This window comes from Ursus maritimus, unplaced genomic scaffold (assembly GCF_017311325.1).
Source record: "Ursus maritimus isolate PB19 unplaced genomic scaffold, ASM1731132v1 scaffold_15, whole genome shotgun sequence".
Taxonomy (NCBI): Eukaryota; Metazoa; Chordata; class Mammalia; order Carnivora; family Ursidae; genus Ursus; species Ursus maritimus.
This window is the reverse complement of record NW_024423897.1, coordinates 5930875-5958785: the sequence shown is the minus strand read 5'-3', so window position 1 is coordinate 5958785 and position 27911 is coordinate 5930875. Positions and strand designations below refer to the sequence as shown.

At 50.1% G+C, this 27911-nt stretch overlaps 1 protein-coding gene across 5 annotated transcripts in view; it reads left to right on the top strand.

Moving 5' to 3' along the window:
- Positions 1 to 26780, top strand: part of DOCK2 (dedicator of cytokinesis 2) — a 407128-nt gene extending 380348 nt beyond the window's left edge. For all 5 annotated transcript variants that reach the window (XM_040630309.1, XM_040630312.1, XM_040630308.1 and 2 more), the window contains 11 exons: positions 4533 to 4614; positions 5834 to 5918; positions 6721 to 6807; positions 12251 to 12427; positions 13875 to 13958; positions 19368 to 19505; positions 21259 to 21386; positions 22319 to 22490; positions 23499 to 23619; positions 25172 to 25314; positions 26232 to 26780. In XM_040630309.1, the coding sequence (XP_040486243.1) occupies positions 4533 to 4614; positions 5834 to 5918; positions 6721 to 6807; positions 12251 to 12427; positions 13875 to 13958; positions 19368 to 19505; positions 21259 to 21386; positions 22319 to 22490; positions 23499 to 23619; positions 25172 to 25314; positions 26232 to 26294 (1280 nt within the window). In that variant the 3' untranslated portion in view covers positions 26295 to 26780. The remainder of the gene's footprint in view (positions 1 to 4532; positions 4615 to 5833; positions 5919 to 6720; positions 6808 to 12250; positions 12428 to 13874; positions 13959 to 19367; positions 19506 to 21258; positions 21387 to 22318; positions 22491 to 23498; positions 23620 to 25171; positions 25315 to 26231) is intronic.
- Positions 26781 to 27911: the final 1131 nt, after the last annotated feature.

Genomic DNA, 27911 nt, shown 5'->3' with positions numbered 1-27911 from the left:
ACCTTAGAGCTTAGAGCTACTGCCAGAATCATTGCAGTGGTGCCAATTTTAGTGTCCAGCATGGGATCCAAAGAATCCATCTCGGGAAACCCTAAACGTTGCATTCATTGATCAATGCACTTATTCATTCACTCTCATAATGAATACTATCGAGCCCTGACTCGGTGCCAATCATTGTGCAAGGTGCTGAAGATCACACTCACAAAGTGGCCCTACCTTCAGGGAGCTTATAGTCTAGCAAGTAAAAGAGACATCAAACAATTGCACCATTAAATGTGTTTATAAAAATGGGATTAATGCCAAGAGAAAGCCGTGCAGGACACTGTGACTGGGAAGACAGAGAAGGCTTCCTTGAGGAAGGTAATGTTTAAAGTTAGCAACCAGCCAAAGTTAGTGGGAGGCAGGGAGAATGGCCCAGGCAGAAAAAAGGACCATCATGTGCCCAGGCCTCGAGTGGGAAGGAGTATAGCAGGTTCAAAGAACTGAAACAGTGCCACATTGCTCTTACAATAAGATCAAAACTCCTGGGCAAGGCCAGTAGGCTGTCCACCATCTGACCCCTGCCTGCCTCTCCAATGTCATTGCCCTCCTTCCCCACGATTCCTTCCCTCTCTCGTGACCCTCTGGCCACAGTGGCCTCCTTTCTGTTGCCTAAACACACCTAACTGGTTCCTTCTGGGCCTGTGCATATTCTGTTCCCTCTGCGTGTCATGCCCTTCCCCCAGCTCCTTTCTCACCCATCAGATCCTAACTTGGCGTCCCATCCTGGAAGAGCCTCTCCTGGTCACTTATCTAAAGTGGCCTTTTCTGAACTCTTCATGACCCTCATATCTCAAACCTTATTTGTTTTCTTTAGAGAACTGATCTCAATCTGTTATCTTTTGTGCCTTTTAAAGGTCCACGTAAGCTAGACTGTAAGCCCTGGGAGGCCAGAGGCCTGCACTGCCTTGTTCACTGCAGTAACCCCACCCCCACCACCTGCCCCAGTGCACAAAGCTGACACTGAGAAACTCCTTGTTGATTAATAGAAAGACAAGGGAAATGAGAGAAAGCAAAGAGAGATAGACAAATAGCGACAAGAAGGAGGGAAGGACACAGGGAGGGAGCCAGCTCACTGGAGTCCGCAGAGAAGGGCACAGGAAACATGAGGTGATGCCAGTGAGGTTGGGTAGGTGGTGGTGTTTGTAGGGCCAGGAGCTGACACCGGGCAGGAGGCAGGACTCCTGGGGGGGCAGAAAGCATACAAACTCAAGGATCAGGCAGACAGCTGAGCCACCGTGGCTCTCCACACTGCACCCTGTAGCACAAATTAAGTTGCAGCCTTTAAAACGGGGTTGACAGGTTGCATGGCTGGTCTGCTAAATCTGCCGAACCTTAATCCAAATATTTTTCCCTTGGGTGATAAATATTCATCTGTAACCTTTTCATTATGCTCACCTGCCCTTCATGCCTGCTCTACCATGGTATTTGCGAGAGGAAATGTACCTAGTCCTGGGGCTGACTGGTTACAAATGTGATTTTGGTTACAGACTAGACAGGAGATTAGTACGAGGGCCCTTCTTTTTTTTTTTTTTTTTTTTTAAGATTTTATTTATTTATTTGACAGAGACAGCCAGCGAGAGAGGGAACGCAAGCAGGGGGAGTGAGAGAGGAAGAAGCAGGCTCCCAGCAGAGGAGCCTGATGTGGGGCTCGATCCCAGAATGCCGGGATCACGCCCTGAGCCGAAGGCAGACGCTCAATGACTGCGCCACCCAGGCGCCCCACGAGGGCCCTTCTTAAGTGGACTCCTGGTGTTGACTAGCTCTGTGGTCTTGCAGCTTGGGGCAGAGGGAGAGCATGTGTTACGGAGCCAGCTCATCATTTGTGGGCCTGATTCAGTGCCAGGAATCAGGTGGAAAAGGAAAAAGGGCTGACATTTCCTAATGTCCTCTTCATGCCATGCATGAGATTGAGTGCTTTATAAACGTTATTTCTTTAGCTTCCATAAAACACGATAAGATGGATATTATTTTTGTCCTATTTCATAGGGAAAGAATGTATAGGGCAGAGAGGTAAAGTAGTTTTCCTAAGGTCACAAACCTAGTTAGTGATGGAGGTGAGATTTGAACTCCAAGATCTGTCTCAAAGTCTGTATTCTTTCTATAATGCCATCACTGTCATCAAGATTAATGAAAAGAATGTTCTTTATTAACTGTTCAGCATGCAACAGGCATTTTTCATGCATTGCTTCATATTATCCTTACAGTAATCCTATGAGTTGGGGATTATTACTCTCTGTATTTTACAAATAAGAAAACCAAGGCTCAAAAAATGTAGGCAGCTTACACAAGGACCTGGGAACTGATAGAGCTAGAATTCGAACTCAGGTCTGCCTATTGCCAAAATCTGCACTCTTAATGCTCTGCTCTCTTACTTTTTCTAGTGGAGCCGACAAGCAACTTGGAAGGGTGACACATCTCATGTCTTCTCATTTAAGTCTCAAGTGGGGGAAGACACCTGAAGCAAAGGTCTCTTAGCTGAGTGTCTCCTATCTCCCACCATCCCCCTGCGCAGAACTTGGGGTCACAGTTCCATGCATAGATTCAACATGTGGTGAGACAGTCTAGCCATGCATCCTCCTGGATGGGATTTGAGGGCTCTGGCGTCCCTAGCTTCCCCAGGACAGGTTTGGACTCGCCTCTTGGACCAAGGCCAATTGCTAAGATCAGTAAATATGACCCAGAACCTTCTCTAAAACAAGGGTTAGCAAACTTCTCTGTAAAGGACCAGGTAGGAACTATTTTGGTCTTTGTGGGCTGTGTGGTCTCTATGTCATAACTCTTCGACTCTGTTGCTGTCCTGGAAGAGCAGCCACGGATAACACATAAATGGATTAGTGCGAAACCAAAGTGGTTTCCCTCCCAGGGAAGGCTGTTGGCTATATGGCTTGAGAAAGAAAATGGTTTTCCCGAATATTACAGAAATCCTTCCACTGAGATTTGGCATTGTGTTCTCTCTCTCTCTCTCTCTCTCTCTAAGGGACTCTCATTTAATGTGGAAATATTCTCCAGTGGTAAAACAAATCCCCAGCATATTAGTATGGACTGAGTTTATCAGAGGAGAACAATTAAATTAAACTTTGAATTATATTTTAGCCATTTCCATAGCCTCTGCCATCAGAAAACTCACAGTGTGGTGGGGAGGGTTTGGGAGGAGATGAAGACAGGGAGCTAGAGAGGTAATAGTCCCCGGAGAGTCAACGGAAAGAAAGGATCTCTGTCTGAGGGTAAATTGAATGCTCACGGAGCCTGTCGTGTTTGACATTTGCCTCAAGGGTTCACAGGGAGAGCAGGTGATGTGAGAAAATATTTCAAGCAAAGGACATAGAAGAATCTTTTGGGTAGCCAGAGATAATGGTGGGACATGGGTTGGGGTCATATTAGAGTAACTTTGAATGCCAATAAGAGGAGTTTGTGATTCTTTAGTTTAGAAATTTCCAGTTCAGGAGAGAGTTTTCGGGAGTTATTGTGGTCATTGGGTAGAATGAAGGCATGAGAGTACTTGGATACCTGAAGAAGAGAGATGAGTAAAGGAGACATGGAAGGCAGAAGAAGGGAAGCAGAAGCCAGGGAATAGGACCAGTGATGACTGGTTTTATTTATTTGGATTGCCATGCTATCAGCTTAAAATGAATAAAGGTCTAGAATAGGCAGATAAAGCTCGCCTCACCTGTGCGGGTGGCAGGCATCACTAATCAATCATAGAACTCTTTCCCACTGAGCCTGGACATGGCCTTACAATCCTGCCACGGGAAGTTACTTTCAAGCTTTCAAAGTTGGAGTGCAAAATGATATCTACCTGCATGCTCCAAAGCAGTACTTCTCAAACGTGAGGAAGCGTAGGTACCACCTGAAGATTTTAAGGAACTACACGCACTGATTCAGTAGGTCTGAGGGAGGGCTTGGGACTCAGCATCTCTGGCAAGCCTCCAGGTGATGTGATGATGCTATTCAAAGAGCCACACTGGAGTCTGGAGGCGAAGAACCCTGAGCGGGGGGCTAACAGGCCCAAATACAAACCTCTGTTCTGTTCTCACAAGCTGTGTGACCGTCAACAATTTGGCTTCTTTCGCCTTGATGTCCTGTCCACGAGAGGGAGATGACTTACATTAATAACACTGCTCAGTGGGATTGGCGAGATGAAAGGAGACCATGGGAAGATGGGCTCTGCGATTGATGGAGAACTATAAATTCATTAGATGGTGTTACTGTTAATATAGAAATGATGATGATGATTAAGGACTACTAACCAACTGTTAGCAGGGGCTGAGCCCTGGGATAAGGTTGCAAGTGGCAGGCAGTTCCGTTAAGGACCAGAGTGACTACTCACTTGTCATTAGGGCATCGTTGGCGGCCAGCAAACTGAGGTCAGTCATTCAATAAAACTTGGCCTCAGAAGGGCTGTCCCAGGAGGTCTCACCTGGGACCTGCTATATTTGGAACTGTCCCACAGCCAGCAACACACTGTGAGCCCTTGACTGCAGGAATCCCAGACATCCAGTGTTTCACTGTCCAGCCGGTCTTGGATGAACACCCAAGGTTCAAGAATAAGCCAGTGCCTGACCAGATAATAAAGTAAGACCCACAGTTCATTGGAAGGGGGGATGGGGAAGAAAATCCCATGAGGCCTCCAAGCTGAGCTAGTGGCAGGACAGGCCCTGGTGACTTCCAGTTCTTTCTCTGGGTTAGCCAGCGTTTTATCCCTTTGCCTCTTGGGAAAAGAATCACCTGCCCCTCATTAGCCATCTGGGCTCTGCTCCTGAAAAGGCTGAAGCCTGAGATGGGAGGAACGAGGAACAGCAAATCCTCAGGAAGCAGCAATGACGTGCACTGAACTGGAGGTGACGGAGTGGTTCCAAGGGCTCCCTAGCCAGGCTGTGGGCCGGGCAGGCAACAGGCAGGGTGGGGACACAGGGGCAGTGCTCGTCCTGAGCACGTTCTTCCAAAGGGACACCTTGTGAGCATTTGTTGAGGCTGTGCACTGACAGAGGCTGTGTTCTGACTATGACAAAGGGGCATTAGAGGAAGCAGCCTGAAGGCGGGTCTCCATCCACTCAGAACCAGATCGAAAGGTCAGTGATGAGGCCACGAGGCAGGGGGTCTGTGGGGCACCCTTCCGGGCTGCCCAGTGTACCCTCGTCAGACCCGGGTGCGCACTATAGCACCTGGAGTGCCTTAGTCAAAGGCCTCTCCTCTGGGAGGACAGTGGGAAACAGGAGGTCTTTGTGAGAAGGGCCTGTCCGCTCAGCGAGAGGCAGCCTGCCCCAGCAGCCTCACACCAGTGCAGGAAGTTGAGCAGCTCTAACTCAGCTTGGGTCTGAGCCTCCCCTTACCCCTTCAATCAGGCACTGTGGGCAAGGAATAACAACGATGCAGCTAGCACCATGCCCTGCTGGCCCCAGCGTGAGAAGCTCCCTAGAGATTCAGGAAGCATGATCTGGGGGATGCTTGGGATACCTAAGGAAATCCTTAGAAGATACTCCTGGGACATGAGGCTAGGACCTTAGGCATATCTAGAGCCTCCGTTGAGGTCACAGGTGTGCATTAATGCTAGAATTCCAACTCCTTGGGTACTCTAAGGGGTACTATGTTCTCAGAGGACTTTAGACTAGTCTAGCCAGTCTAGCTTCTAAATCACTTTGCAAGGAGCACCTGACTTTAAATGCTACAACAAGGGTACCGCCAGACCTGAAGTTGACTCTAAGGAGCCTCCCTGGACAGCACCAGGGCAGCTCGGGCTCCGTGTCGGCCGCCGGGCATGCTACCAGGGCCTCTGCCTCTTCCTGTCTTGCAGCTTTTATAAATCCAACTACGTGCAAAAGTTCCACTACTCCCGGCCTGTGCGCAAAGGGACCGTGGACCCTGAGAATGAGTTTGCCGTGAGTATCTCCCCTCCCCTTCAGCGGCCTTGACCATTCCCCCGGGCCACCTTTACCACCCAGAGCAGGTACCTGTCAATGTCAGAATGGGAGGGCATTTGATCCGAAGCAGAGAGAGGTAAAACTAACATCTATCGATATGATGACACCTATTCTCCAGTCTTTTCTATTGGGTTTGTTTTTGTTTCTTGAGCCTCTCCACTTTCGAGCTAGAGTCCAGGCCTTAGGTGAGATGCACTTTTCAACCACAGGGCATTCAGGCATTTCCAGAAGGTAGGAACCCTCAGGCTAAGCAGGGCTGTTGATGAAGTCAAACCTTCTAGGAAATAGTAATAAGAAGCCACAGCTATTTCAGTCCTCAGTATCCCCTGTGTGCTTCCCAGCTAGGGAATTCTGTCTGCTGTTTCCAAGGCTGGCGTGAGGAGGCGGCTCTAAATTTCTCTTAGCTCTTCGCGTTAGACTGTGATTCTTCATATTTTGGGAGTCACTGGCCCTTTAAGAATGTAACACTGTGAACCCTACCCCCAGAAAATGCAGGTAGTTGCATTCAATATTGCTTTAAAATTCTAATGATCCAGAGATTCAGATTAAAATTTACCAGGCCTAAATTCAGGGAAAACATTGGGAAAGAATTCTTAAGGGTAAGGCGGGAGTGTGTTTCTGAGTCTTGCAACATTTATCTGGACTCTGGGTAGATGAGAGGTTTGGGGGCCTGGCTGGGTTCTTGCCAAATTTCTCTGATGGCCAGTTTTCATGAAGTGTGTTGCTTTCCTGCCCTTGCCACCCCCTGCTTATGGGACAGTCGATGTGGATCGAGAGAACCTCCTTCATAACTGCATACAAGCTTCCAGGGATCCTGCGCTGGTTTGAGGTGGTTCAGATGTCCCAGGTGAGTCTCCAGGCCTTCGGGGTGTAGCCAGTCTCAGGAGCCCCTTTAAACTATAAGAAGTCGACAAGCATTTGTTCAAAGCCCAGAATTCCAATGCAGGAAGGGACCTGTGGTACTGTCCAGATCACCTGTTTTCAGATCTTTCTTTTAAGCATCAGACAAATGTTTCCCCCTGGCAAATGAAACCTACACAGAATCTTATAATAAAGCTGATGAATGGGAGCTTCTGTGGTTGGGTGCAGCGGGGAGGCAGAGGGCCTAGAACACCATGCCCTCAATCCTACCTCCATCTCTTCCTATCTCAGCAGCACCTTGGGACTGCTCCGCAGAGTCCCACTGTGAACCCATTTTATAGTTGGATAAACGAGACTAAGAGAGAGGAAACCACACAGAGGCAAAGCTCTGGCTAGGCTGCAATTGTTTGAACTCCCCTTGGGGAGATAGCCTGTCTTTTGCTTCTCAACATACTTCAGGGTCTCCACGTCCTTAAGCAGTCAAGGATCTTGCAGCTCCCAGGATGCAAAGGAAAGGCCAGGGTGGTCGTGAAGAAACTTGAAACATGGGGACATACTCAGGGTGTCATTCATTTATTTATTTAATAAATATTTAATGAGTACCCAACCCATGTCAAGCACCTAGAGATTTTTCAGTAGAGCTTACAATCTAGCAGGGAAGACATTCTGTAAAGTTGAAATAAGTATAATAATGTCATGGTAATAAGCAGTATGGGGAAAAATAAAGGAAAGGTGGTGGTGGAGAGATGCTACATTGAATAGGGGGCCCAGAGAACGCCACCCTGCCAAAATGGCTTTTGAGCAAATCCCTGGTGGAGGTCAGGGAGTGATCCGCACGAATATTACAGAGAAGGACATTCTAGCAGAGGGGCCAGCAAGTGTACAAGCCCTGGGACGAAACATGCTTGTACTTGCCTCACAGCAAGTGAGGGTGAGTAGTAGGACCCTGATACCAGATCCTGTAGGACCTCGTAGGCCACGATAAGGACTTTGGCTTTTCCACTAACCATGAGCAGAGGAAGGACATGATCTGACTGATGTTGTCAAGCTACTGGATTACCGGCTTGAGACCACCCCTCTCTAGCCCTTAATGTCCCCCAGCAGCTTGATGGCCCTCCGATCTCTCTTCATGGGCTTGGCCTAGACCTTAGGGAAAACATCATAATGCTGATGACATCAGCAAACTTCTATCAAGCATGTGCTGAACTGTTCACATGCACGATCTCATTTAAACCGCTCCACAGTCCTACAAAGTAGATATTCTTATTCTCCCACTTCACAGATGAGGGAACTGATGTACTGTGTGAGTTTGTGGGTTATTTAAGCTTAGTGAAAGAAGTGGGGTTCGATTTTCACCTCCTATATCAGACGTCTGGACCAGATTTACTCTCTCCTTCCTGAACATGTCCCCAGCCCATCCCGACATCAGTGGCACCCTGGAAAGAAAAAAGTATTCATGTTCTTTACTCATGGGACACATTAGTACATGATAAGCTTTGACAGGTGTCCCAGGCACAGTATCAAGGGCTTTACAGCGTTATCCCATCTAATGCTCACAAAACCCTGCGATGTACGTACTCTTACTAATCCCATTTTTAAGGTGAGGAATCAGAAACTTTCTGCTAATATGTAGCCTCCACCCGTTGGCCCTGGCTGTGTCTTATCCTCTGGTGGCGCTCTGCTCTAGCTGCCCCTGCTAGCCTGTGGGCAACCTGAGGGAGTCCCTGCTCTGCTCCCTGCCCTTCCCACCGCCCCCCAGCCCCTCTATGGTGTTTCTCCTCAAAGCACCCCTCACCCCCTAATAGACTCATAATTTGCTTGTGGGTTTATTTTTAATATCTAGAATTTTAAACATAACATATTGGAATATAATCTCCACTAGGATATAAGCTCCAGGAAGAGAGATTGTTTTTGTCTGTTTTGTTCCCTACCATATCTTTGAGTGCAAAAATTAGTCTCGGGCACATAATTGGTGCTCAAGATTATTATTTGCTAAGTAAAGCCATCAATCAATCACTCAGTTAATAAGCAGAAATCCTTAATATCTGGGCTGGTTATCTCGTTTTGTGAACTCAGGATTGTGAAGTTAGGACAGAGTCAACCTTTTTGTTTTGCCTCGTTTATCCGGATGCCTTCTGAGAGAAGGGGTTTGGAAAACATCCAAAAAGCTGATCGGAGTGAACTTACCGCTAATAGCCTCTCTTAGTTGAGTTACCAAGAACTTCAGGATGTCTCAGACATAAAAGTTTCATGCCTGCCGAGTGAGTTCATTTTCAAAAATCTGTTTTTGTCCTATGTGTATTGGTATCTTGCTGTCGGTTGTTTCTTGCACGAACTGTCACCACTACAGTACTATTTGTACAGAGTGGTGTTTTCCGATTGAATTCCAGTGTCAGTTCTGTGAATCGAGGGTCCTTTCCTTGTGCTTGGACCTGGGAACACTCAGTCTTCCCAAGGGCTCGGAGAGCCACTTTCAGCTGGGGCACTAACAAGCTATGTATGTTGACAAATGCTGTATATCTCTGGACCTTAGTTTTCATTACCTGTAAGATAGAGATTGAAAAACTATGGAATTTCAGAGCTGAAAGGCACTGCAGAGGTCAGTTAGTCCAAGAGCTACAAATTCAAAAACCTTCCGAACCCAGGAAGATACTGCAAATATGTGAAATCCTCTCATTAAGACAGCAAGGCACGGCATAAGCTGTGGCAAGCACCCTCCAGTTGAACTAAATCTTTAAAACATGAGAACCCGTGCATGGGCTATATGATAGGCCTCTGCACGCCCAGTTTGGCCTACAAGTCTCCAGTATGCAAACCTGTGCCTGGTTCTTGTCCAGTCCCATTATCGGCTTATAAGGACACTGAAGCCCAGAGTGGGACTTGAACTGTTCAAGTGATCAGTGGTAGGAAACTGTAATAATAACTTAGCCTGTCTTGTGCAGCTCACGGGATTCATAAGAGGATTTAGGAGGGTGATATGAGGGAAATGCCTTTGAAGAATATGAAATGCCACTTGATTGCAAGGATTACCATCACTTCATTTTTTGGCTGATGTTTCTCCCCCTTAAAACTGTTTCCAAAGTATTTGCTCCCTGATAATTTAGTTTCCCCCCACAGCAAGTTGGGCAAGGGTTACACACCTCTACCTCTGATAAGGAAACCAGACTCAGCTTAGAAAAGGGGCCAGAGATCCAAGGACTTGACTAAGCCCTAACAACCAATAATAAGGCAAGTCTGGTAGCTGGAGTGGGCCTCCTGTGGTGAGAGAAGCTTGCCTTTAGAATCAGGGATCCCTCCCCCCATTTCCTCCCAGCTCTGCTGCCATCTGCCCTGGGGCAAGCGACCCCTGCTGTCCAGGGAACAAAAGGAGAGTGCTTGGGTGTGGTGTAAGCCCAGCGTGGGCTGACATGTGGGAGGCAATCAGTAAATGGAGCCGGGCCCCATTATCATGATCATTGCTTTTATTCCTGTTATCAGCCCCTAACATCCAGGCCTCCCACCAAATACATAACCCCCATAACTCTGCTGATAGCTATAAACTCAGGCGTAGGTAAAAAACCAAAAGAATTTTCATTCTCATTCTCTGTTCCTGATGGCTATAATGAGGTTAAAGACTTAGAGATTCAAAAATAGCTTCAGAAATGAGGGAAAAAGCCAATAAATAGGACTTTCCATTTTTAATAACTCACCTTAAAGCCTGTGTGTTTCAGACATGCCAGGCTATTGTTGAAATCCAGGTGTGGTGCTGGGTTCAATCCACGTGGTCATGATAGATTTTCCTTAGAACTCAGTCTAGACCTTGGCTCTGTAAAGTCCCTGCGGGGCTGGTCTGTGTGCTTGACAGAAATGAGACCATGGATTATAGCTTGTGGCGTATGGACTGCAGCCCCCACCAGCCCGAGCAGCCTTCCCTGGGAGTTCATTTCCCTCCTTGTATGTGTGCACGTGTGTGTGCGAGCGCATGTGTGTGCATGTTTGAATGTGTTTGTGTGAATGTGGCAGGGGGCAGAAAGAAACAGAGGTGGAGTCTACTCCTACGGCCTTTGTACTACAGAAAGCAGCCATCCTCAAAAATGTCCAGAAACAAGGGGTGAGGAGGCTAGGATTCCACAGATCCAAGGAAATGGTTTAAAAAGATGACCAAGAGCATGGCTGTAGAGGCTGGTCTGTCCTTCTCATACAAGCAGTTATAACAATTAACAGGTCCCAATTTTTAAAGAACTCTGCTGGAGTCAAATGTCGTATTATCTCAAACACTCTTTGCTACTTACCCAATGAGGCAGGCACTATATCACCATTATGTCACAGGTGGTAAAATGTGGGTCCTTCTTCCAACACGTCTTCTCCAGTTACTCGACCCTTCCGTCCAGCCTCTACCCTGCCCTGCCAGCAAGACTTCCCTTCTTAAGGACAGCTGCCGGCCTCTGTCCTAACACCAACAAGAATTAATAACATTGGCTGCCAGCTACTCCCTGAAGCAGGTTTTCTTATCCTCTGTCCTCGTGTTACCAGAGTCAACCCAGGGTCAGAAGTGTTAGAAAAATTTCCCAAGGTCACACAGCTAAAAAAAATGGCAGAGCTGAGATTTATACTCAGTTTTAATTTGTTTAGTTCAAGGGTCCGCAAACTATGGCTTGTGGGCGGGACCCCACTTGCGCCTATTTTGGTAAAAAGTTCAATTGTAACAACCGGGCTCATTCATTTGCCTACTGCCTGTTGCTGCTTTCTCCCTGCAATTGCAGGCTGGGTCCTTGCCGCAGAGCCTAATAAATATTTACCGTCTGGCCCATTCACAGAAAAAGTGTGCAGCCCCCCTTGCTTAGTTTTGTATTCCAGATCCCATCTTTTGAAAACCACACTGTTTTCCCAGTTCCCATTTGATGGCACTCCATTTACATTGCTTTCTAAGAGGTGTTGGAAAGGGGTTTCGTTTGATCTTCTCAACTAAATTGACCTGCCTTGGAGCAGTGACCCTTTATACAACAACCGACCTTAGGACCTACTATGGGTCAGGCAGGGTGATCAGATCGCCAGCTGCCCACACAGCTAGTAGCTCACACATAGTAGGTGCACAACTGGAGAGAATTGAATTGGAACGTGTTTCGCCCTGGTAATAAGAAGAGAACGCGCCCCCCCCCGCCCCCCGCCCAGCATACCGGGCCTCTGAAACCCCAGCAAGTGCCTGAGACTTCCTGCCTCTTCCTCCCCAGGGAAATGCCTTTCTCACTAAGCAGAAAGTTAGCCTGTCTCTCCCCAGACAGAAGACAGCCCCTAGAGCTCACTAATTATAACAAGAGCCTGTTACAACCCCTTGGGGAGCATCGCCTCATTTGAATTCCAACCCCAAATGAAATCAACACCAATCATTATATCTGTTTTTAAAGCAACCTGCTAAGGCCCTTTCCTCCTGGTGATCTCCTTTTCAACAGACCACAATTAGCCCCCTGGAGAACGCCATCGAAACCATGTCCACGGCCAATGAGAAGATCCTGATGATGGTCAACCAGTACCAGAGTGACGAAAGCCTCCCCATTAACCCGCTCTCCATGCTCCTGAACGGGATTGTGGACCCCGCTGTCATGGGAGGGTTCGCCAAGTACGAGAAGGTGAGGGCTTCTATCCTCCTGCTCCCCCCGACGCCGCCCCCCCCCCCGCCACCCCGTGTCAACAATGCAGTGGCAGGAGGGCGGAGGGCACGGGAGCAGATGTAGCTGCAGGTCACTATCTTCCTGTGGCTGTCTGTCCCCCAAAGGGACACTTCAGCTTGTGGGACCTCAAACACCTTCCAGAGTTTCTACAGCGCCTCTCTCATCTCGTTTCCACCCTCAATGCCATATTGTGCTGTGGCAGGAAGGAGCAGGGGTCACAAGTATCCCCTAGTCCATGGGGCACATCCACACATGTCCCACAGGGAAAGCTCTGGGTCTGAGCCCGATCACAGAGGCACAGGAGCCACACATCAAAGTACATGCCACTCGTGTGGACCCATCTCCTCCACAGATGATTGAAACGACCTCTACAAATGGGAAGAAAGGAAAATCCAGAATCCGGGAAAATATAGAAAGGCTAGGAGATCAACTTCAAAATGGGAGTTATAATCTGGGCATTCGGGTCCTAAGGTCTCTGCAGAGATGCCCACACATTTTAGCCACAGATTTTATTGTTGAGCCTTCTGTTATCTAATGAGATGAAATGTCTTGTAGTTATACGAGTCACATTTTCCACTGGGGGGAAGTACCACATTCTCAGTAGAGGGACATAGGTTTTCCCAGCATTGATGTAGAGTAGGAAGGTTTTATTTGGCTTTTACCTAGTCCAGACATTAATGGCACAGAGGGGAAAATGGACTCCTCGTTCTGATATACCTCATAATGAATTCCCTATTTATCTTTTCTGTGCCCTCCACTGATGTCAAACTAAGAATACGATGCAGTAGTATAATTCAGGGACAGCAATCTCAGGCACCCGAGCCGTCCTTCTAGCTACGCTTGGATATCCCACTAGTCATCAGCAGTAAGCCTTTGTTCAGCCATGACGGGTGATAATATATGTCTGTTATGTGCGAACACACTGAGGACATAAGTCCAGAAAGAGCTAGGGGCTGCCAGGGGCACCCACAGTAAGGGAGGTGGTGAGGGGAGCTGGAAGACCACAGGTGAGACGCCTTCCCTAGTCCTCGTCCCCGGGGCAATGCTCTCAAACTTGCTGAGGCGTCAGAATCCCAGGCAGGCCTTCTTCCTCCACCCCCACCCCACCCAGAGGTTCTGATTCAGTAGGTCCAGGTGGGACACAGGAATTTGCATGTCTGACAAGTTCCCAGGTGATGTCGATGCTTCCGCTTCTGGGAGACTTTGAGAACTGCTTCCCTGGGGTTTGTGGCCCTTGTCCAGTGGGTTCTGATCCGACCCTCCAGGAAGAGGAAACAATGTCCGTCCCTACAGGCCCTGCCCCATCCAAACGCGTGTGACCTCATGCCTGCCGGTAACAGAGAGATTGGTTTGGGGTCCACACCACATGAATAGGAAACCCCAAATGCCTGCCTGTCCTCCCCAGGCCTTTTTCACAGAGGAGTACATGAGGGACCACCCGGAGGACCAGGAAAAACTGAGCCGCCTCAAGGACCTGATTGCGTGGCAGGTAAAGCATAGCTGGACTGGGGTGGGGTCACCCTGCCCCCTTCCTGTCCCCTCCCTGCTCCCTTCCCCTCTGCTAGCTAGTCTCCGGCCAGCATGGCCGAGTTTAACCTCTTCTCCTGTCCCTTGACTTTTGGCCCTTCTTCTGGATCCACATTTCCCAGGAGGAGGATTGCCCTGGAACTGGGATTTGGGACACTGCACCCTTGGGGTGCCGCACGGGTACCGGGCAGTGATGCTGTGCTGCATGTTGCTAAGACTGCTCTGTGGAACGCATGTGGAATTCAGAGGAGGTGGCTTTTCCCAGTGGGACTGAAATGCAAGCCAGGCCCCCCACCTGGCACGAGCCAATCAGATAATAGAAGATTTTGGCCCCCACCCCCACCTCCTAAAGCTGACCCAGTTTGTTGCAGATAACGCTCAGATGCATTATCAGGTTTGGAAAATAATTGAGGCCTTCGTTTGGTGGGGTTTTGGTCAAAGAGCCTGCATTCTGCACGTCCAGAGCCAAGCCAGAAAACTTGGAAGGCACTGTCCTTCCTGCCACCCTGCTTGTCTTTGTCTCCCCTCTATTATCCCTTCTCTCCTTGCACCCCGTCCCCTCCCTCCATGCTCCCCTTCTTCAGTCTCTGTCTTCCTGTGCGTCTGTCCCTTTCTCCTTCTCTCTTACACCTTCCTTGTTTCTATCCCTCCTCTGTGTTTTGCCTCCCTCTGCCCCTCACATCTTACTCCTCTCTCCACTTCCCTCCCGCCTTCTCCCTGCCTTTCTCTGTCTCCCTCTCCTGTGTTTTCTCTCCCTCCTTCTCTCACCCTCCTTCTCTCTCCCCCTCTCCCCTACTCCCTAAAGAAGACACAGTCCACCAGGCCCCCCATCCCCAGAGGCCTTCAAAGGACAAGATTCCCCATCCTTGCCCGTGAACCTGCTCTGCAGGGACCACTCAGCACCCAGAACACCAGGTGGGCTCCAGAGGGCAGCAGCTAGAGGGAGGCACGGAGCAGGGGGCAGCAGTTTGCAGCTGTCTGTCCTCCCTCCCTCCCTTCTTGCCAGTCACCATGCAAAGAAAAGCAAGCTATTGTGGTAGGGAGTTTTTGTTACTCTAGGGAAATCAGGGAATGAGAAGCATTGGGTGCAGCCTCTTTTCTTAAAATAAGGATTCCTAATTCAGGTCCTTCTCTGCCTCTGCCAATTTATGCAAAGTGAGGCTTTAAAAATGAAACAGCAAGTGCTGCACAGACACGGTTTCCTGAGTGCATTTTGTGTGTCTGGAATTTTCTCTCCTTCTTACCTTGTGCCACCTGTGAAACCCAAACATCCCCAAGATCCCCAGCTTCCCAAGGTCATCATGCCCTTTAATACTCAAATAATGGTATTCTCCCTCACCACCCCCAACCTGGCAATCAGGAAGGCCTGGCTTTGATTGGGTCCCTTTCTCAGATATTTCTAGGATGCCCCAGGGAGGGCTAGCACGTCACAAACATTTGTTTGGTTGTTGGGTGTCAATTCTTAACCCATATCACTGCCTGGGCCTCTCCACTGGGTCTTATCACCTGGTAATGGATCTTCCATGTTGTGTCCACCACACCCGAGGCATGAACCTCAGCCTCACAGCACAGCTAGTGCCAGGCCATGCCTATCAAAGTCTTGGAGCTAATGGAGGGACACTAAAAAGAAGGGAGGGTTTGAAAGTATATATTAGCTGTTAACAGCTTCTAAGAGCCATTAGCTTGGCCTCTTCAGACAGCGGCCCCTAGTGGCCACCTTCTGGGTAACACATTCCCCTGCCTCTCCCACCCCACCGCACCAACAAGCCACATTGTTACAGAAGCCCACTCCCCACCCGGTACCCCCAACCAAGGGCGCCATGTCCCTCCCACTCAGAGTCCAGGCACCCTAAGTATGGGCACTTAACACTCAAAAGATGTTATCCTGCCATGGTGAAGGCGGCCTTGTTATAATATTACATACAGCGAATTAGCTCTTCCGTGTCCCTGCTCTCCATTCATTCTTGTACCTTGTATTTATTGATATCCTACTGTGTGGCCAGCAACAGAAATAGTGCTGGCCAAAATTAGTCCTGCTCCCTGACTTCTTAGAGCTTAATTCTAAATTGGATCTGAGTTTCACAAAGCCAAATACACTTTGGATTTTTCTCAAAGCCCAAGAACTTTCGATTTCAAGGGTGAATCTCCTTGCGTCTAGTCAAGCAACACAACAAAAGCCAAAGCTTTCCAAGTACTTTTTGTGTTCAGGATTTCACACATCTCAAGATTGACTGTTTCTTAATTTTTTTTTCTTCGTAAAGATTTTCTCTATATTTATCAGCATGGACAGATGTCTACAGTATATTCATCTTTTGAACATGTTGTGAGATATTACATACAGAGAAGTACACATAGCAAAACTATGCAGCACGTTGGTTTATCACAAAATGTACACCCATCTGACCACCAACTGGATGAAGCTGCACCCAGAGGCCAGCTTGCGTCTCCAAGCCTCACTTGTAGTCGTTGCTGGCCTGCCCCAAGGCTGACCACTATCCTGCTTTCACAGTAATCATTTCCTTCTTCTTTAAAAATAGTTTTTACCACCCAAGCACTCACTCCTCAACACTGGAATTTACTTTTGCTTATTTTTGGCCTATAATACAAATGAAGCCACGCAGTGTGCATTCTTTGGGTCTGACTTCTTTGCTCAGTGATACGCTTGTAAAATGCATTCATCTGGTTGTACATAGCTATCATTCATCCATTTTCATTGATGTACAATATAGTCTGTACAGCTGGATTATGTGACTGTACCGAAACATACTTCTTTCTATTTCCACTGATGGAGGTTTGGGTTGATTGTAGTTTGGGGCTATTACAAAGAACGCTGTTCTGAACATCTTTATGTGTGTCTTTGGGGCGCATATATGCATAATTTCTGATGGGTGTGTACCTAGGCACAGAGTTGGTTATAGTATGGACTTTCTAGCTCTGGTAGATACTGCCAAACTCCGATCAGCATAGATTGGCTTTGCGTGTTCTTGAATTTCATACAAATGGCATTATACATATGTACACATATGTACACAATAGTACATACTACCACACAGTATGTACTGCTGTGGGTCTGGCTGCTTTTCCTCAATACAATGCCTTTGAGATTCAACCCGCTTGTTGCATCTATCAGAGGTCTATGTTTTCTTTGTTTCCCTCATCCATTATATAATCATACAACATACTAATGACATCATAATTTATTTATCCATTCTCTTGGTGGACATTTGGGCTGCTCTCAGGTTTTGTGTAGTATGAATAAAGTTACAGTGAACGTTCTTGTTCGTGTCTTCTGGTGAACATAAGCACTCCCTTCCATCAGTATGTATCTAGTACTGGTATTTCCAGGTCAGGCATCTTTAGCCTTACTGGAGAAAAAGGAACAGTTTTCCAAACAATCAGCTTTGGTTTCTTCAGTTCTCTCTGCTGTAAGTTTGTTTCCTTTGTCATCCATGCCTACTCTCACTTTGATTATGTCCTTCCTTTTACTCTTGTTGGATTTAATTTGCTGTTCTTTTACTAAAATTTAGAGACGGATGCCTAGATAATTGATTCCCTGTCTTTGTTAGTGTGTAAACCTCAAGCTATAAATGTACCTCCATTCTTTGTATCTTATTAGTTTGTATATGTGGGATTTCTATTATTATTCCTCTTTTTTTAAATAAAATCCTTGTCTTATTTCATGGTTGGAGGATCTTTTCTGTTTCTATATATTAATGAAACTTTTAAAAATGTTTTCTTAGGCTGTCTTTATTCTCCCTGCTTTTTCCAAGTTAGTTCTCTTATTCCTCCCTCCTTCCTTTTTTTCTTCTTGCCTTCTTGCTTTCCTTTCTATCTGTTGGTTCTGATCTCTGTCTTTCATACTGGAGAGCCTCCTCCAATGTCTGGTGATCTTCATAGACTGAGGCATGAAAGAGCTAAGTGAAATTCTGTGTACATGGGTGATGGCTTTGTCAACTAGATGGCATCACTATTTGGTAACTGAGTGATCCACAAAGGTCTGTATAATGGGCCGTTTCCTTTCTCCAGCTACGTATCTTTCAAACACAGGAAAGATAATCCTGGCAATGATGCTGCTGGAATTTGGGACTTGGGGAGTGAAGGGCTTCCTATCAGTGTGCAGACTTCCCCTTCAACCCCCTGTTTCCAGTCTGGCTCCTCATCCCTGCCCTCCGTTGTGCCTGGTACCCTTAAGCCCAGGGTTCCTTGTTCTAATTGTTCTAGGGGATAAGCTCCTTCCTCTTAGGGAATGGGAAATGTAACACTCGGCCACAAGGTGGAGCGGTGAGGACCTGGAGGTCTAACTGCTCCTGTCGCAGCATTTCGACCCATCCTCCTCAAGTCACCCCGACTTTTCTGGGGTAACTGCTGCCTCCAATCCCTAAGCCCCTCATGGGTTCCTAGGACCAGATTCGCCTCTTCTTATCACTAACTCCCTCCTCTGCTCCGGGAGGTCGGTTGCCATCCTCCATCCACTGGACACGGTACAGGTCAGAGAAGATTTCAGTTGCTCATTCGCCTTGTCCTTTCAGGGATGTCTCCCAGGGAAGGAGGCGGCAGTGTTCTTATGTCAGCATCATGGAAATGCTAATTGTTTTTCTTCAAAATAACCTATATTCTGCCTCTTTGCACCCCTAGTCATGTCTCACTGGGGCCACACCACTAACTCTCTCAGCGTTCCTTCTAGTCGTGGCCACCGTGGCTCGGCTACTCTTCCTTCTGGCTACCGTTGACACAGCATCCCACTGACCTCCTTTGTTGAGAAGTGAGTTTAACTCCCTCACATTGGTCACCTCATCCTCATCCGTCTTCCCAAGGCTTTTACGTCACCTTTTAAAAACTCCCTATTGGCTAGTACCTTAGCGTGTTAGCACTTCCTGTCTATCTCCTGCAGCCACATGAAGGATCACTGGGTCTCCCATGTTGTGAGACGGTTCCGTGTTTTTCCATTCAGCCCTTCTTTTCTTCTACCCCCCAGCTTCTGACATTCATTCTTTCCCTTTGCGTTGCCCAGAGCTTCTTGGGCAAGGCTCCATGTGAGTGCCACAGAGCTTCCTCCCCTCTAGCCCCACGCTCTGCCCCTCGGTACATTCGGGAGGGGGAGACTTTCCTAAACATACAGCCTCTAATGGGGGTCCGACCCTCCTAGGGGGCAAAGGTGGCCGGAGATGTTTCTCCCCTTCCAGAGCCAACCCCAGGGCTGCAGCTTCCCCATTTCCCAGGGCTGCTGACCCGGTATGAAGGTCTCAGAGGCCCCAGTGCCCTCGACAAGTTGTGAGCAGGCCAGCGTGGCTTCAGCCACCCTTACCGGCCAGGTCCCAGGTTGCAGCGAAAGGCCGACCTGTGGATTATCATCTACCACCTTTCTCTCCAGATCCCTTTCCTGGGAGCTGGGATCAAAATCCATGAGAAAAGGGTGTCAGAGAATCTGCGGCCTTTCCACGACCGGATGGAAGAATGTTTCAAGAACCTGAAAGTGAAGGTGGAGAAGGAGTATGGTGTCAGAGAAATGGTATGCATGGTCCCTGTGGCTGGGAGGGGTGAGACTGGTGGAGTGCCGTGTGGGGAGTGCGCAGTGGGGATTGGAGCTGGCAGGGGCCCAGCAAAGGAACCTGCCGTGGAGGAGGAGGACCTGATCCAAGGGAACCTTCCTGTAAATGTGATCCCTCACAGTCACGCTGGGACAAGCACCAGGTGCAAAGCGAGCCCTCCGCACTTAGGGACTGCCAAAGCACCTAGTATGCGCCCAGTCTGACCTCAGCACTTGGCCTCTATGACTCATTAAGTCCTTACAACACGCCTGGGAAGCGGGAATGATTTTCAACTCCTCGCATCTCTTTTGGAGGTTCAGAAGCGCTAAGTAACTTGCCAAAGGCTGCGTAGCTAGTGAATATAGGTCAGAATTCTCACCTGGCTCTTTTGGCCTCCGAAGCCAGTGCTTTTGGCCACTGACAAGCTCTGTGTCATGAAGAGGCCAGTGCCCTGGTACTCACAGGGCCATCTTGACCCGCCTCCCCAGGAAGTGGAATCCTGACACATCAAGGCCGCGAGGTCCCATAGAAGCCATGGGGCTCAAGCCTCTGATTCTATAGATTAGAAAACTGAGGCCCAGAGGGGGCACATGAGTTCCTGAAAGAGTGTAGAGGTCAACCCGGGCCTCTTGTCTTCTGGCCCAAGAGTTTTTCCACGAAACTGAGTTGTGTCTTCCAACCATGGCATGACACTGCAGTGCAATTTTTTTTTTTAAGAGTTTATTTACTTATTTGACAGAGAGAGAGAGAACAAACAGGGGGAGCGGCAGGCAGAGGGAGAGGGAGAAGCAGACTCCCCACTGAGCCGGGAGCCCAGTGTGGAGCTCGATCCCAGGACCCTGAGATCATGACTTGAGCCGAAGGCAGACGCTTAACTGACTGAGCCATCCAGGCGCCCTTGCAATGCAACTCTGTCGTTAACTACTCAGCATTAGGTCAGATCTCACAGGTTAAGGGCAAAGTCCTCCACAAGACTGCCCTCACTTCAGACACCAGGCTTCCCAAACCACCTGCACTTCTGACCAACTGGTTACAAATTTGGGGGTCCCCTCAACTCCTTCAGGTTCACAGAATTCCCAGAACTCAAGAAAGCTCTATGCTTATGATTACAGTTTTATGACAAAGAATACAAATTAGGACCAGCCAAATGAAGAGATGGAGATGGTGTGGTCTGGGAGGGTCCCAAACACACAGCTGATGTGCCCTCAGGACACGTCGCCCTACCTACCCAGCCAGCACATCCATGTATGATTACCCACCAGGAAAGGCACCTTAGCCGGGGTGCTGAAAGTTCTTACTGGGGTTTTAGTACACAGTCATGAGGGGGTGACTCACTGGCCGCATGACTGAAATCCATCCCCAGCCCCTTCCCCTCCCTAGAGGCGGAGCGTCTAAGCCTGACCCTGTGAACCCACCGTTGGTCCCTCCGGCATGGCCTCCGGCCTGAGTCTTCTCATGAGTATCAGGGGCCCCCAGGAAGCATGAAGACACTTCTGTCCCTGGGAAATCTCAGGGGTTAAGAGGTCACCTCCCAGGAACAAGGAATAAAGGCCAGCCCAATTCTATTCTACAACAACAACCCCTTGGCTTCAGCCAGCCGGGAATTTTTGTGCGGACGCCCTGCTCTGCCCGGGAGCTCCGCCCTGTGCAGGGGGAGGTGGCAGCGGGAAGAGAAAGGTAGAGGCCATACTGGCCAGAGCCTGGTACTAACCACCCTGCTCTCCCCGCCTGCAGCCCGACTTTGAGGACAGGCGCGTGGGCCGGCCGCGGTCGATGCTGCGCTCCTACAGGCAGATGTCCATCATCTCTATGGCTTCCATGAACTCTGACTGCAGCACCCCCAGCAAGACCACCTCTGAGAGGTCAGTGCCTGCCCTGGGAGCCCCCTGCCCTCCAGCCCCCCTGTCCCTGGCCCCCAGCAAAGCCTTCCTGCTTCTCCTTCTGCCCCAGAGGCCACCCGTCTACCACCTCCCTACCCTTCCACTTCAAAGCCTTTCCCTAGCTGGTGCCTCACTAAAACCCTCGTGGCCACGCTGTGGCACTGGTCTTCTTAGTGCCAGAGAGGGGATCACTCGAGGCCCAAGCCCAAGGTAGCTTTTCCTGAGGCCCCAGCAGGACTCAGCCGCGGCTGGCATTCTCCCCGCCTGGCGATCTCTGCAGCCAGAGCTCCTCCCCCAGCCTGCTTCATTCTGGCCTCTCCTCCCCTCTGCCGGGATGCCGCCCCCAACTCCCCACTGCCGAGCTGCCCCTTCTGCACCCGCCCATCCCTCTGCAGGGGAGGAAGGTGCTCCTTTACCCCAAGAAAAGCCTCTCGCCTTCCACGGTCCTGAGGTCTTCCACTCCACCCAGCCCAACTCCACTACTCTAAGGCCGTGGTAACGGGAGCCGAGCACTCCTCACATGCGCCACTATGCCCAGGGGCCCTCCGGCCTCATCGCGTGGCTGTCCTGCAAGGTCCCTCAGACACCTGCATTTGCTGGAAGGAAAGGATGGCTCAGGGAGGCTGAGTGATTTGCCAAAGGCATTCAGGAAAAGGTGGCAGTGCCGGATTTGAACCCAGAGCCACGTCTAAACCAGGTGTCTCTCCTGACCGCCAGTCTCTTGCTTACGGCTCACCTTCTTCGACTTCATTTTACTCTGTATTTTGAATGTTTGCAAATTAAGCAAGCAGCTCGGCGCGGTTAGCTGACCTACTCCGGCCCCTGTGGTGACAGCTCAGCCAGCCGGAGTCCCTGCAAGGCAGTTCCCCTAAAGCTCTAACTGCAGTTTCTACTGCTGCCCTTGTGCCCTTCAGCTTTGACCTGGAATTAGCAACTCCTAAGACTCCAAAAGCGGAGCCAGTGGAGACGATCTCCGTGGGGAGCACTCTGCCGGAAGTCAAGCTGCGGAGGTCCAAGAAGAGGGCCAAGAGGAGCAGCGTGGTGTTTGCGGACGAGAAGGCAGCAGCCGAGTCGGACCTGAAGCGGGTGAGCAGCGCTGGCAGGATGCCTCTAGCACCGTTAGCACATCTCTGCTGCACGCCGGGCATGCTATCCGGGGCCCCCAGACAGGGTCCCGTGCGAGCCTCGCGTTTGCAGTGAGGTGGGTGATGCAGACGCAGAGTGTGGGAGCAGGGAGGCGAGGTGCGGCAGGTGTCCACACAGCCTGACAGGACAGAGCCAGGATTCGAACCCCAGTGGTTAGATTCCAGCCCGCGCGTGTCTTTCCCATCATGGGGCAGACGGGAGCAGCTGCCTGAGAGTGGCACTCAGAGAGTGGGAGAGCAGCCCTCCCGGTGCTGGGCCACGTGTTCTGCGTCTCCACCCTGTGTCCCTCACCCAAGGGCCATTCCAGCCTCAGACATCTCAGACCCTGCTGGGCTCCTCCAGCGAACCGGCAGCCCAGCTACAGATGCAGAGATGGACCCTCCCTGCCCTGACTTTGAGTTTTTGTCTTAAAACTAGTAACTATGTAATAATGAAGCTTGGTGTCATTGGGTTCAAATCTTAGCATCCCCCTGAAAGAGAAGTTTGTTGAAGGAATTCTTAGAGCCTAGGAATGAGGAGGGATTAACCGTACTGGCAAGGGAGGGTGCCAGATGAAAGGGCAAGGGTCCAACTAAGAAGCCTTCCAGGAAAGAAAAATCCTGCACACACTTCCCAGTAGACCTCAGAGGCTACTCCTGCCGGGGGCCGGGACTGGAAATTAAGTCTTCGTGTTTTACAATTCTAGGGGGTGTCATTCACACGATCGTCTAAATGAACGCCCCCCACCAACCCCTGGAGTTATACAGTATTAAACCTATGCAACCATACATGGCAGGCTAGCATGGAATGATACAAAACAGAGTAAATCAGCTTGAAACTAAGTGCACAGAAGCCTTGCGAAGCCCTTATCACTGACTTTTCAAGGCCGGGAGCTGCCTAATGCTAAGCCTCTGTGGTGTGTGTGTGTGTGTGTGTGTGTGTGTGTGTGTGCATGGTGTGTTTATTCAGCTTTCCAGGAAGCATGAGTTCATGAGTGACACCAACCTCTCGGAGCATGCGGCCATTCCCCCCAGGGCATCCATCCTCTCTCAGATGAGTTTTGCCAGTCAGTCCATGCCCACCATCCCAGGTATGCACCCTGCCACCAGCAGCACCAGAAGGTACAGAGATAGCGGGGCCACCAGCCTGGGGGGTGGAGGGCGGGTGGGGACTGTATGTATACAGCAAAGGGGCCAGGCATCCTGGGGGCAAGAGGCCCCTGTCCTCTGAGCTCTCACCACCCCTCCCCCACTCTTCTGTAGGGGAAGCTGACCTGCAAGCCCTACCTGGGGCTGGGCTGGAGGCCTGTTGTCCCTCTGGTCCTCAGGATTCGCTGGGAATCCACTTGCCACACCAGGCAGCCCTACATTCTCAGTTAGCCAGGCCTCCCCACAGGCCAGAAGCCCTGTGTTTCCTTTTTCAACCTGAAACACTATTTCTGGAACTTGTAGAAATTGCCACCACATCTTCTAGTTGTCGAGTGTTTGATTCATAGATGCTACCTATTTCGGCCACCACTCCTTCATCGTCCAGGGAGGAGCGTAGCAGCACACGGATGGCCATTCCTACGCCACAGAGGGGGATCCTGCAGCCCCAACAGGGACGGGCACACCCAAGATCTCTGGGTCTGACGTGCTGCTGTCTGCAGTGTCAGCTGCTCTGTCCCAGGCTCTCTGCACCCAGAGTGAGGGCAGAGCAGCAGGACAGACCAGCTCTGCGCCATGGAACTCGGCAGGCAGATCTCAGCAAAGACACCTGCCGTTTCTTGAGTGCTGACCACCACCAGGCCCTGTGCTAAATTCTTCATCTTTGATTTACACCTCAACACATAGCTATGAAGTCGCTGATGTCATTAGCCCCATCGTGTGGATGAGAAAACTGAGGCACTGGGAATGTCAGTCTCCCGCACGTCACCAGCTAGGAAGGGGCAGAGGCTGAGTGTAGACCAGGCCCTCGGCCCCTGGAACTGTGCCCTTGACCCCTGCCCAGCCACACCAGGCAGAACAGCCCCTAAGCTGTGGCATCTGGCCAGACACACAGTCGTGTCACTGTCATCCTCTCACACCAGCACAATACCTTGGAGGTCTGTGCTCTTGTCCACGTGTTACCAGTGTCAAAACCAAGCATCGAGAGGTAGCTAGCTGATTTGGTAGTTCTGTGCTTCTCTGAGCTGGGAGCTGTAGCTGCCAGTTCTCCCCACCAGCCCCTGCCTGGGGAAGACGAGAAATCCAGGCTCCTGGTGTAGAAAGGCGAAGGAAGAGTGAGCTCACATTGTCTCCCCACCGTGGGGCAAAAGGCCACCTTCCCTGAGGAAATCAGGGCCCCTGCAGCCAGGGGGCTGTCCCCCAGGTCCCCCAGGTTTCTAGCTCAGAAGCCCCAACAAGACTTTATTTGGGCCAGGCAGCAGGCCCCTGCCCAGGGGGTTGGCAAGCGGTGTCCAGGAGAACAGCCTCAACAGCCCCCTTCAAGGCAGCAAGCAGGCGTTCCCGCCTCCTGCCTGGCACCACGACATGTCCTCCCTGGCTTCTGTCTCTGTCCCCCAGCTGGTCTCCTGCCTGCCTCCCCCATGTCACCCTCCTGTCCCTAGGGCACCGCCTGTCCTCCGCCCACCCACTCACTCCTTCTCTCCGCTCTCCTTCCAGCCCTCACGCTCTCAGTGGCAGGCATGCCTGCAATGGATGACGCCAACTCGTCCCCCCGCCTTAGCCAGACCTTCTTCCCTTTCTCGGACGGCGACAAGAAGACGCTCAAACGGAAGAAAGTAAATCAGTTCTTCAAGACGATGGTGAGGACCCAGATGGGTGGAAAGACAAGTGTATGTGGGAGGGGGATGGGAAGAAAGCAATGCAGAGAGAGAAGATGGAGGTGGGGGAAGGCAAGAATGTGTGCACGTGCACATGCACACACATTTGCACACTCCCCGGGGGGCACGGTCAGGGCCTGCAGGGGTCAGGATACTAGCCAGAGATGCCCCCTCTGCAGTTCTACTCTTGGGCCCTGGTCTCTGAGCAGGACTGACCCCAGCAGGGCTGCAGGAACGTGCCAAGGGGAGACACAGGGCCCCTGGAACCTCAACGGGCACCGTCCTTTGGCTAAGTTGCCCTTTGGTGTGCCTGTCAGCGCCACGGCAGCTGGCTATCTTTGGAAGCCGAAAGTGCTTTTTAATTTTTTTTTTTTTTTGGAAGAGATTTCCTATTCAACTTATATTACAGAATCCTACTAATTAAAAGTTAGTTTCCAAGCCCTGACTTTTCAAGTCCCATCTCCTATTGTTACTTGTCGGTCTTTACTCAAGATAAAAAAAGTCCCGTTGACACTTCTGATCCTCGAGATGATATAAAGTAGAGCTCCGCTACTATAATAATCGCAAGTTTACCGTGAACGTGCAGTGAGTCAGGCACCAAGCTGAGCACTTGGCAGACCTTGTGCAACGTGACCTGCCTCTACCCCTCGAGGAGTTCATACGGCTCACGGAGTGAGGGAAGCGACTGGCCCACGTTCCCACAGTGCAGGAAACCGCAGAGTCTGCGCTGGAACCACAGTGGGGTACTGCCTCTCTGTCCACAGTCAGGGTCCTGCTACATCACACTCGTGGGTCCTTGGGCAGGGATCCTTGTGATTGGGACTGGGAAGCCCTGCTCTGGTGCTCATGAGAATCCCATCCTGGGTGTGTGCGTGTGTTTATTTTCTTCTCCTACAAAGCTGGCCAGCAAATCTGCTGAAGAAGGCAAGCAGATCCCTGACTTCCTGTCCTCGGACCTGTGAGCTGCTGCTGACCAGGGCTGCACAAGCGGAGCCGGGAGAGGACTTTCCAGAGGAAGAGAGACGCGGTGGGACATTGAGGCCTCCAGCAGGGGGGACATCTCCTTCCAGTCGCCCTCCCTCAGAGGGAACAAGGGCCGATCTGGCCCCCAGGGATCCAGGTGGTAGGTGAGGACGCTCCCACCTGGATTCTGGGCTGTGCGAACGAGGAGTCAGCAAGGACGCTTTCTCCCATCACACTCTCCCCGACATCCTAGCCACATCTTTTTATAACTCGGTTTCTTAGGTAGAAGGAGCTGTATTTTATTTCATTTTTTTAAAGTCCTAGCACTTAACAGAAAAGCCTTTTAAATATTCTCTTATTTTATTTTTGGTTAATAGTTTTGTACTCTACATTTTTTAATACAACCAACCAGTCTTTATCCTCGCTGATCTTCTCCAAAGCGTTGCTGTTTTCTTACTGACAATAAAAATGGGTGCATGGCTTCATTCAGCCTTGTTGCATAATTCTGTCAGCAGCACCCCTGCAGCCTGGAGAGGGTGGGAAGGCAGGCCACCCAGGCCCTGCTGTGATGTTAAGGGCACCATGGCTCCTGCCTGTCGCAGCGCCAGATTGGCCTGCCTCGTCCATGCCACCCCCAGGAGTCTTTCTCCATGATTCCACTTCCTTAGGGGCTGAATGCTGGGGTATAAGGATGCCAGAAAATTCTGCCAAAACCTTCCTCAAGGTGATCTTCATACTACCTTTCTCCCCTTCTGGAAAGGGATGGAAAAACCACCCAACTAAATGCTTAAGAGTTAAGAAAACAGTGGATGAGTGGTCCGGCCTTTGGATTTTGTCACCACATCAGAAGTGGTAGCTTTTCTTGGAGGAATCCCACACTTCTCAGATGTGACCCAAGGAAGGTGAGGAGCTCCTCTGGACAGAGAAGAGAGCACAGAAGCAAAGGCTCACCTCCATAGTCCGAGGGAAGTGTGCAGGGAGGTCTTGGCAGAGACTAAGGACTCCATCTGCAAAAGATGTCAGTATTGGGTGACTTAGACTAAGTGCACGGTAACATGGGGCTCCGAGCTAGAGCCATCTAGAGACGTGGGGTGGACACTCAGTCCTTAGAGACAGGGTCCTAGGGGTAGTGAGAGATGAGAGAGAAAGATGGTAAGAGCTCAAATTGATTGAGCTTGACTATCCCCAGCACAGTGTTACAGACACGACAATAATTAGCTTCTTATATCAAGATTTAAGAGGGGGGTATGATTATTACCCAGATGGAGACAGAGGCACGAAGTGACCTGAGACCATCCGCTTGGTAAGTGGAAAGGCTGGGATTCAAACCCAGGCAGCCAGCCTGGAAGCTTGGCTTTTACCCATGACCTTGTGCTATCTCTCGGACACCTTGGTGCCCGAGTCCCTGTAGCCTTTGTCTAACCCAGTCTCTTCCTGGTGGCCTCCAGTTCCCCTCGTCAAGCCCCAGACCTGTTGCTGCTGGTCTACCTTCCCATTTCCTCAACAGTCCAAGAAGTCCTGTTATGGTGGCAGTTGGTATTCTGTCTGTGTCTTGGGTTCTCTAAGGTGAGGAGACAGCTCCTGAAGGTTTGGAATAGAAGCGAGGGCCCTCGAGA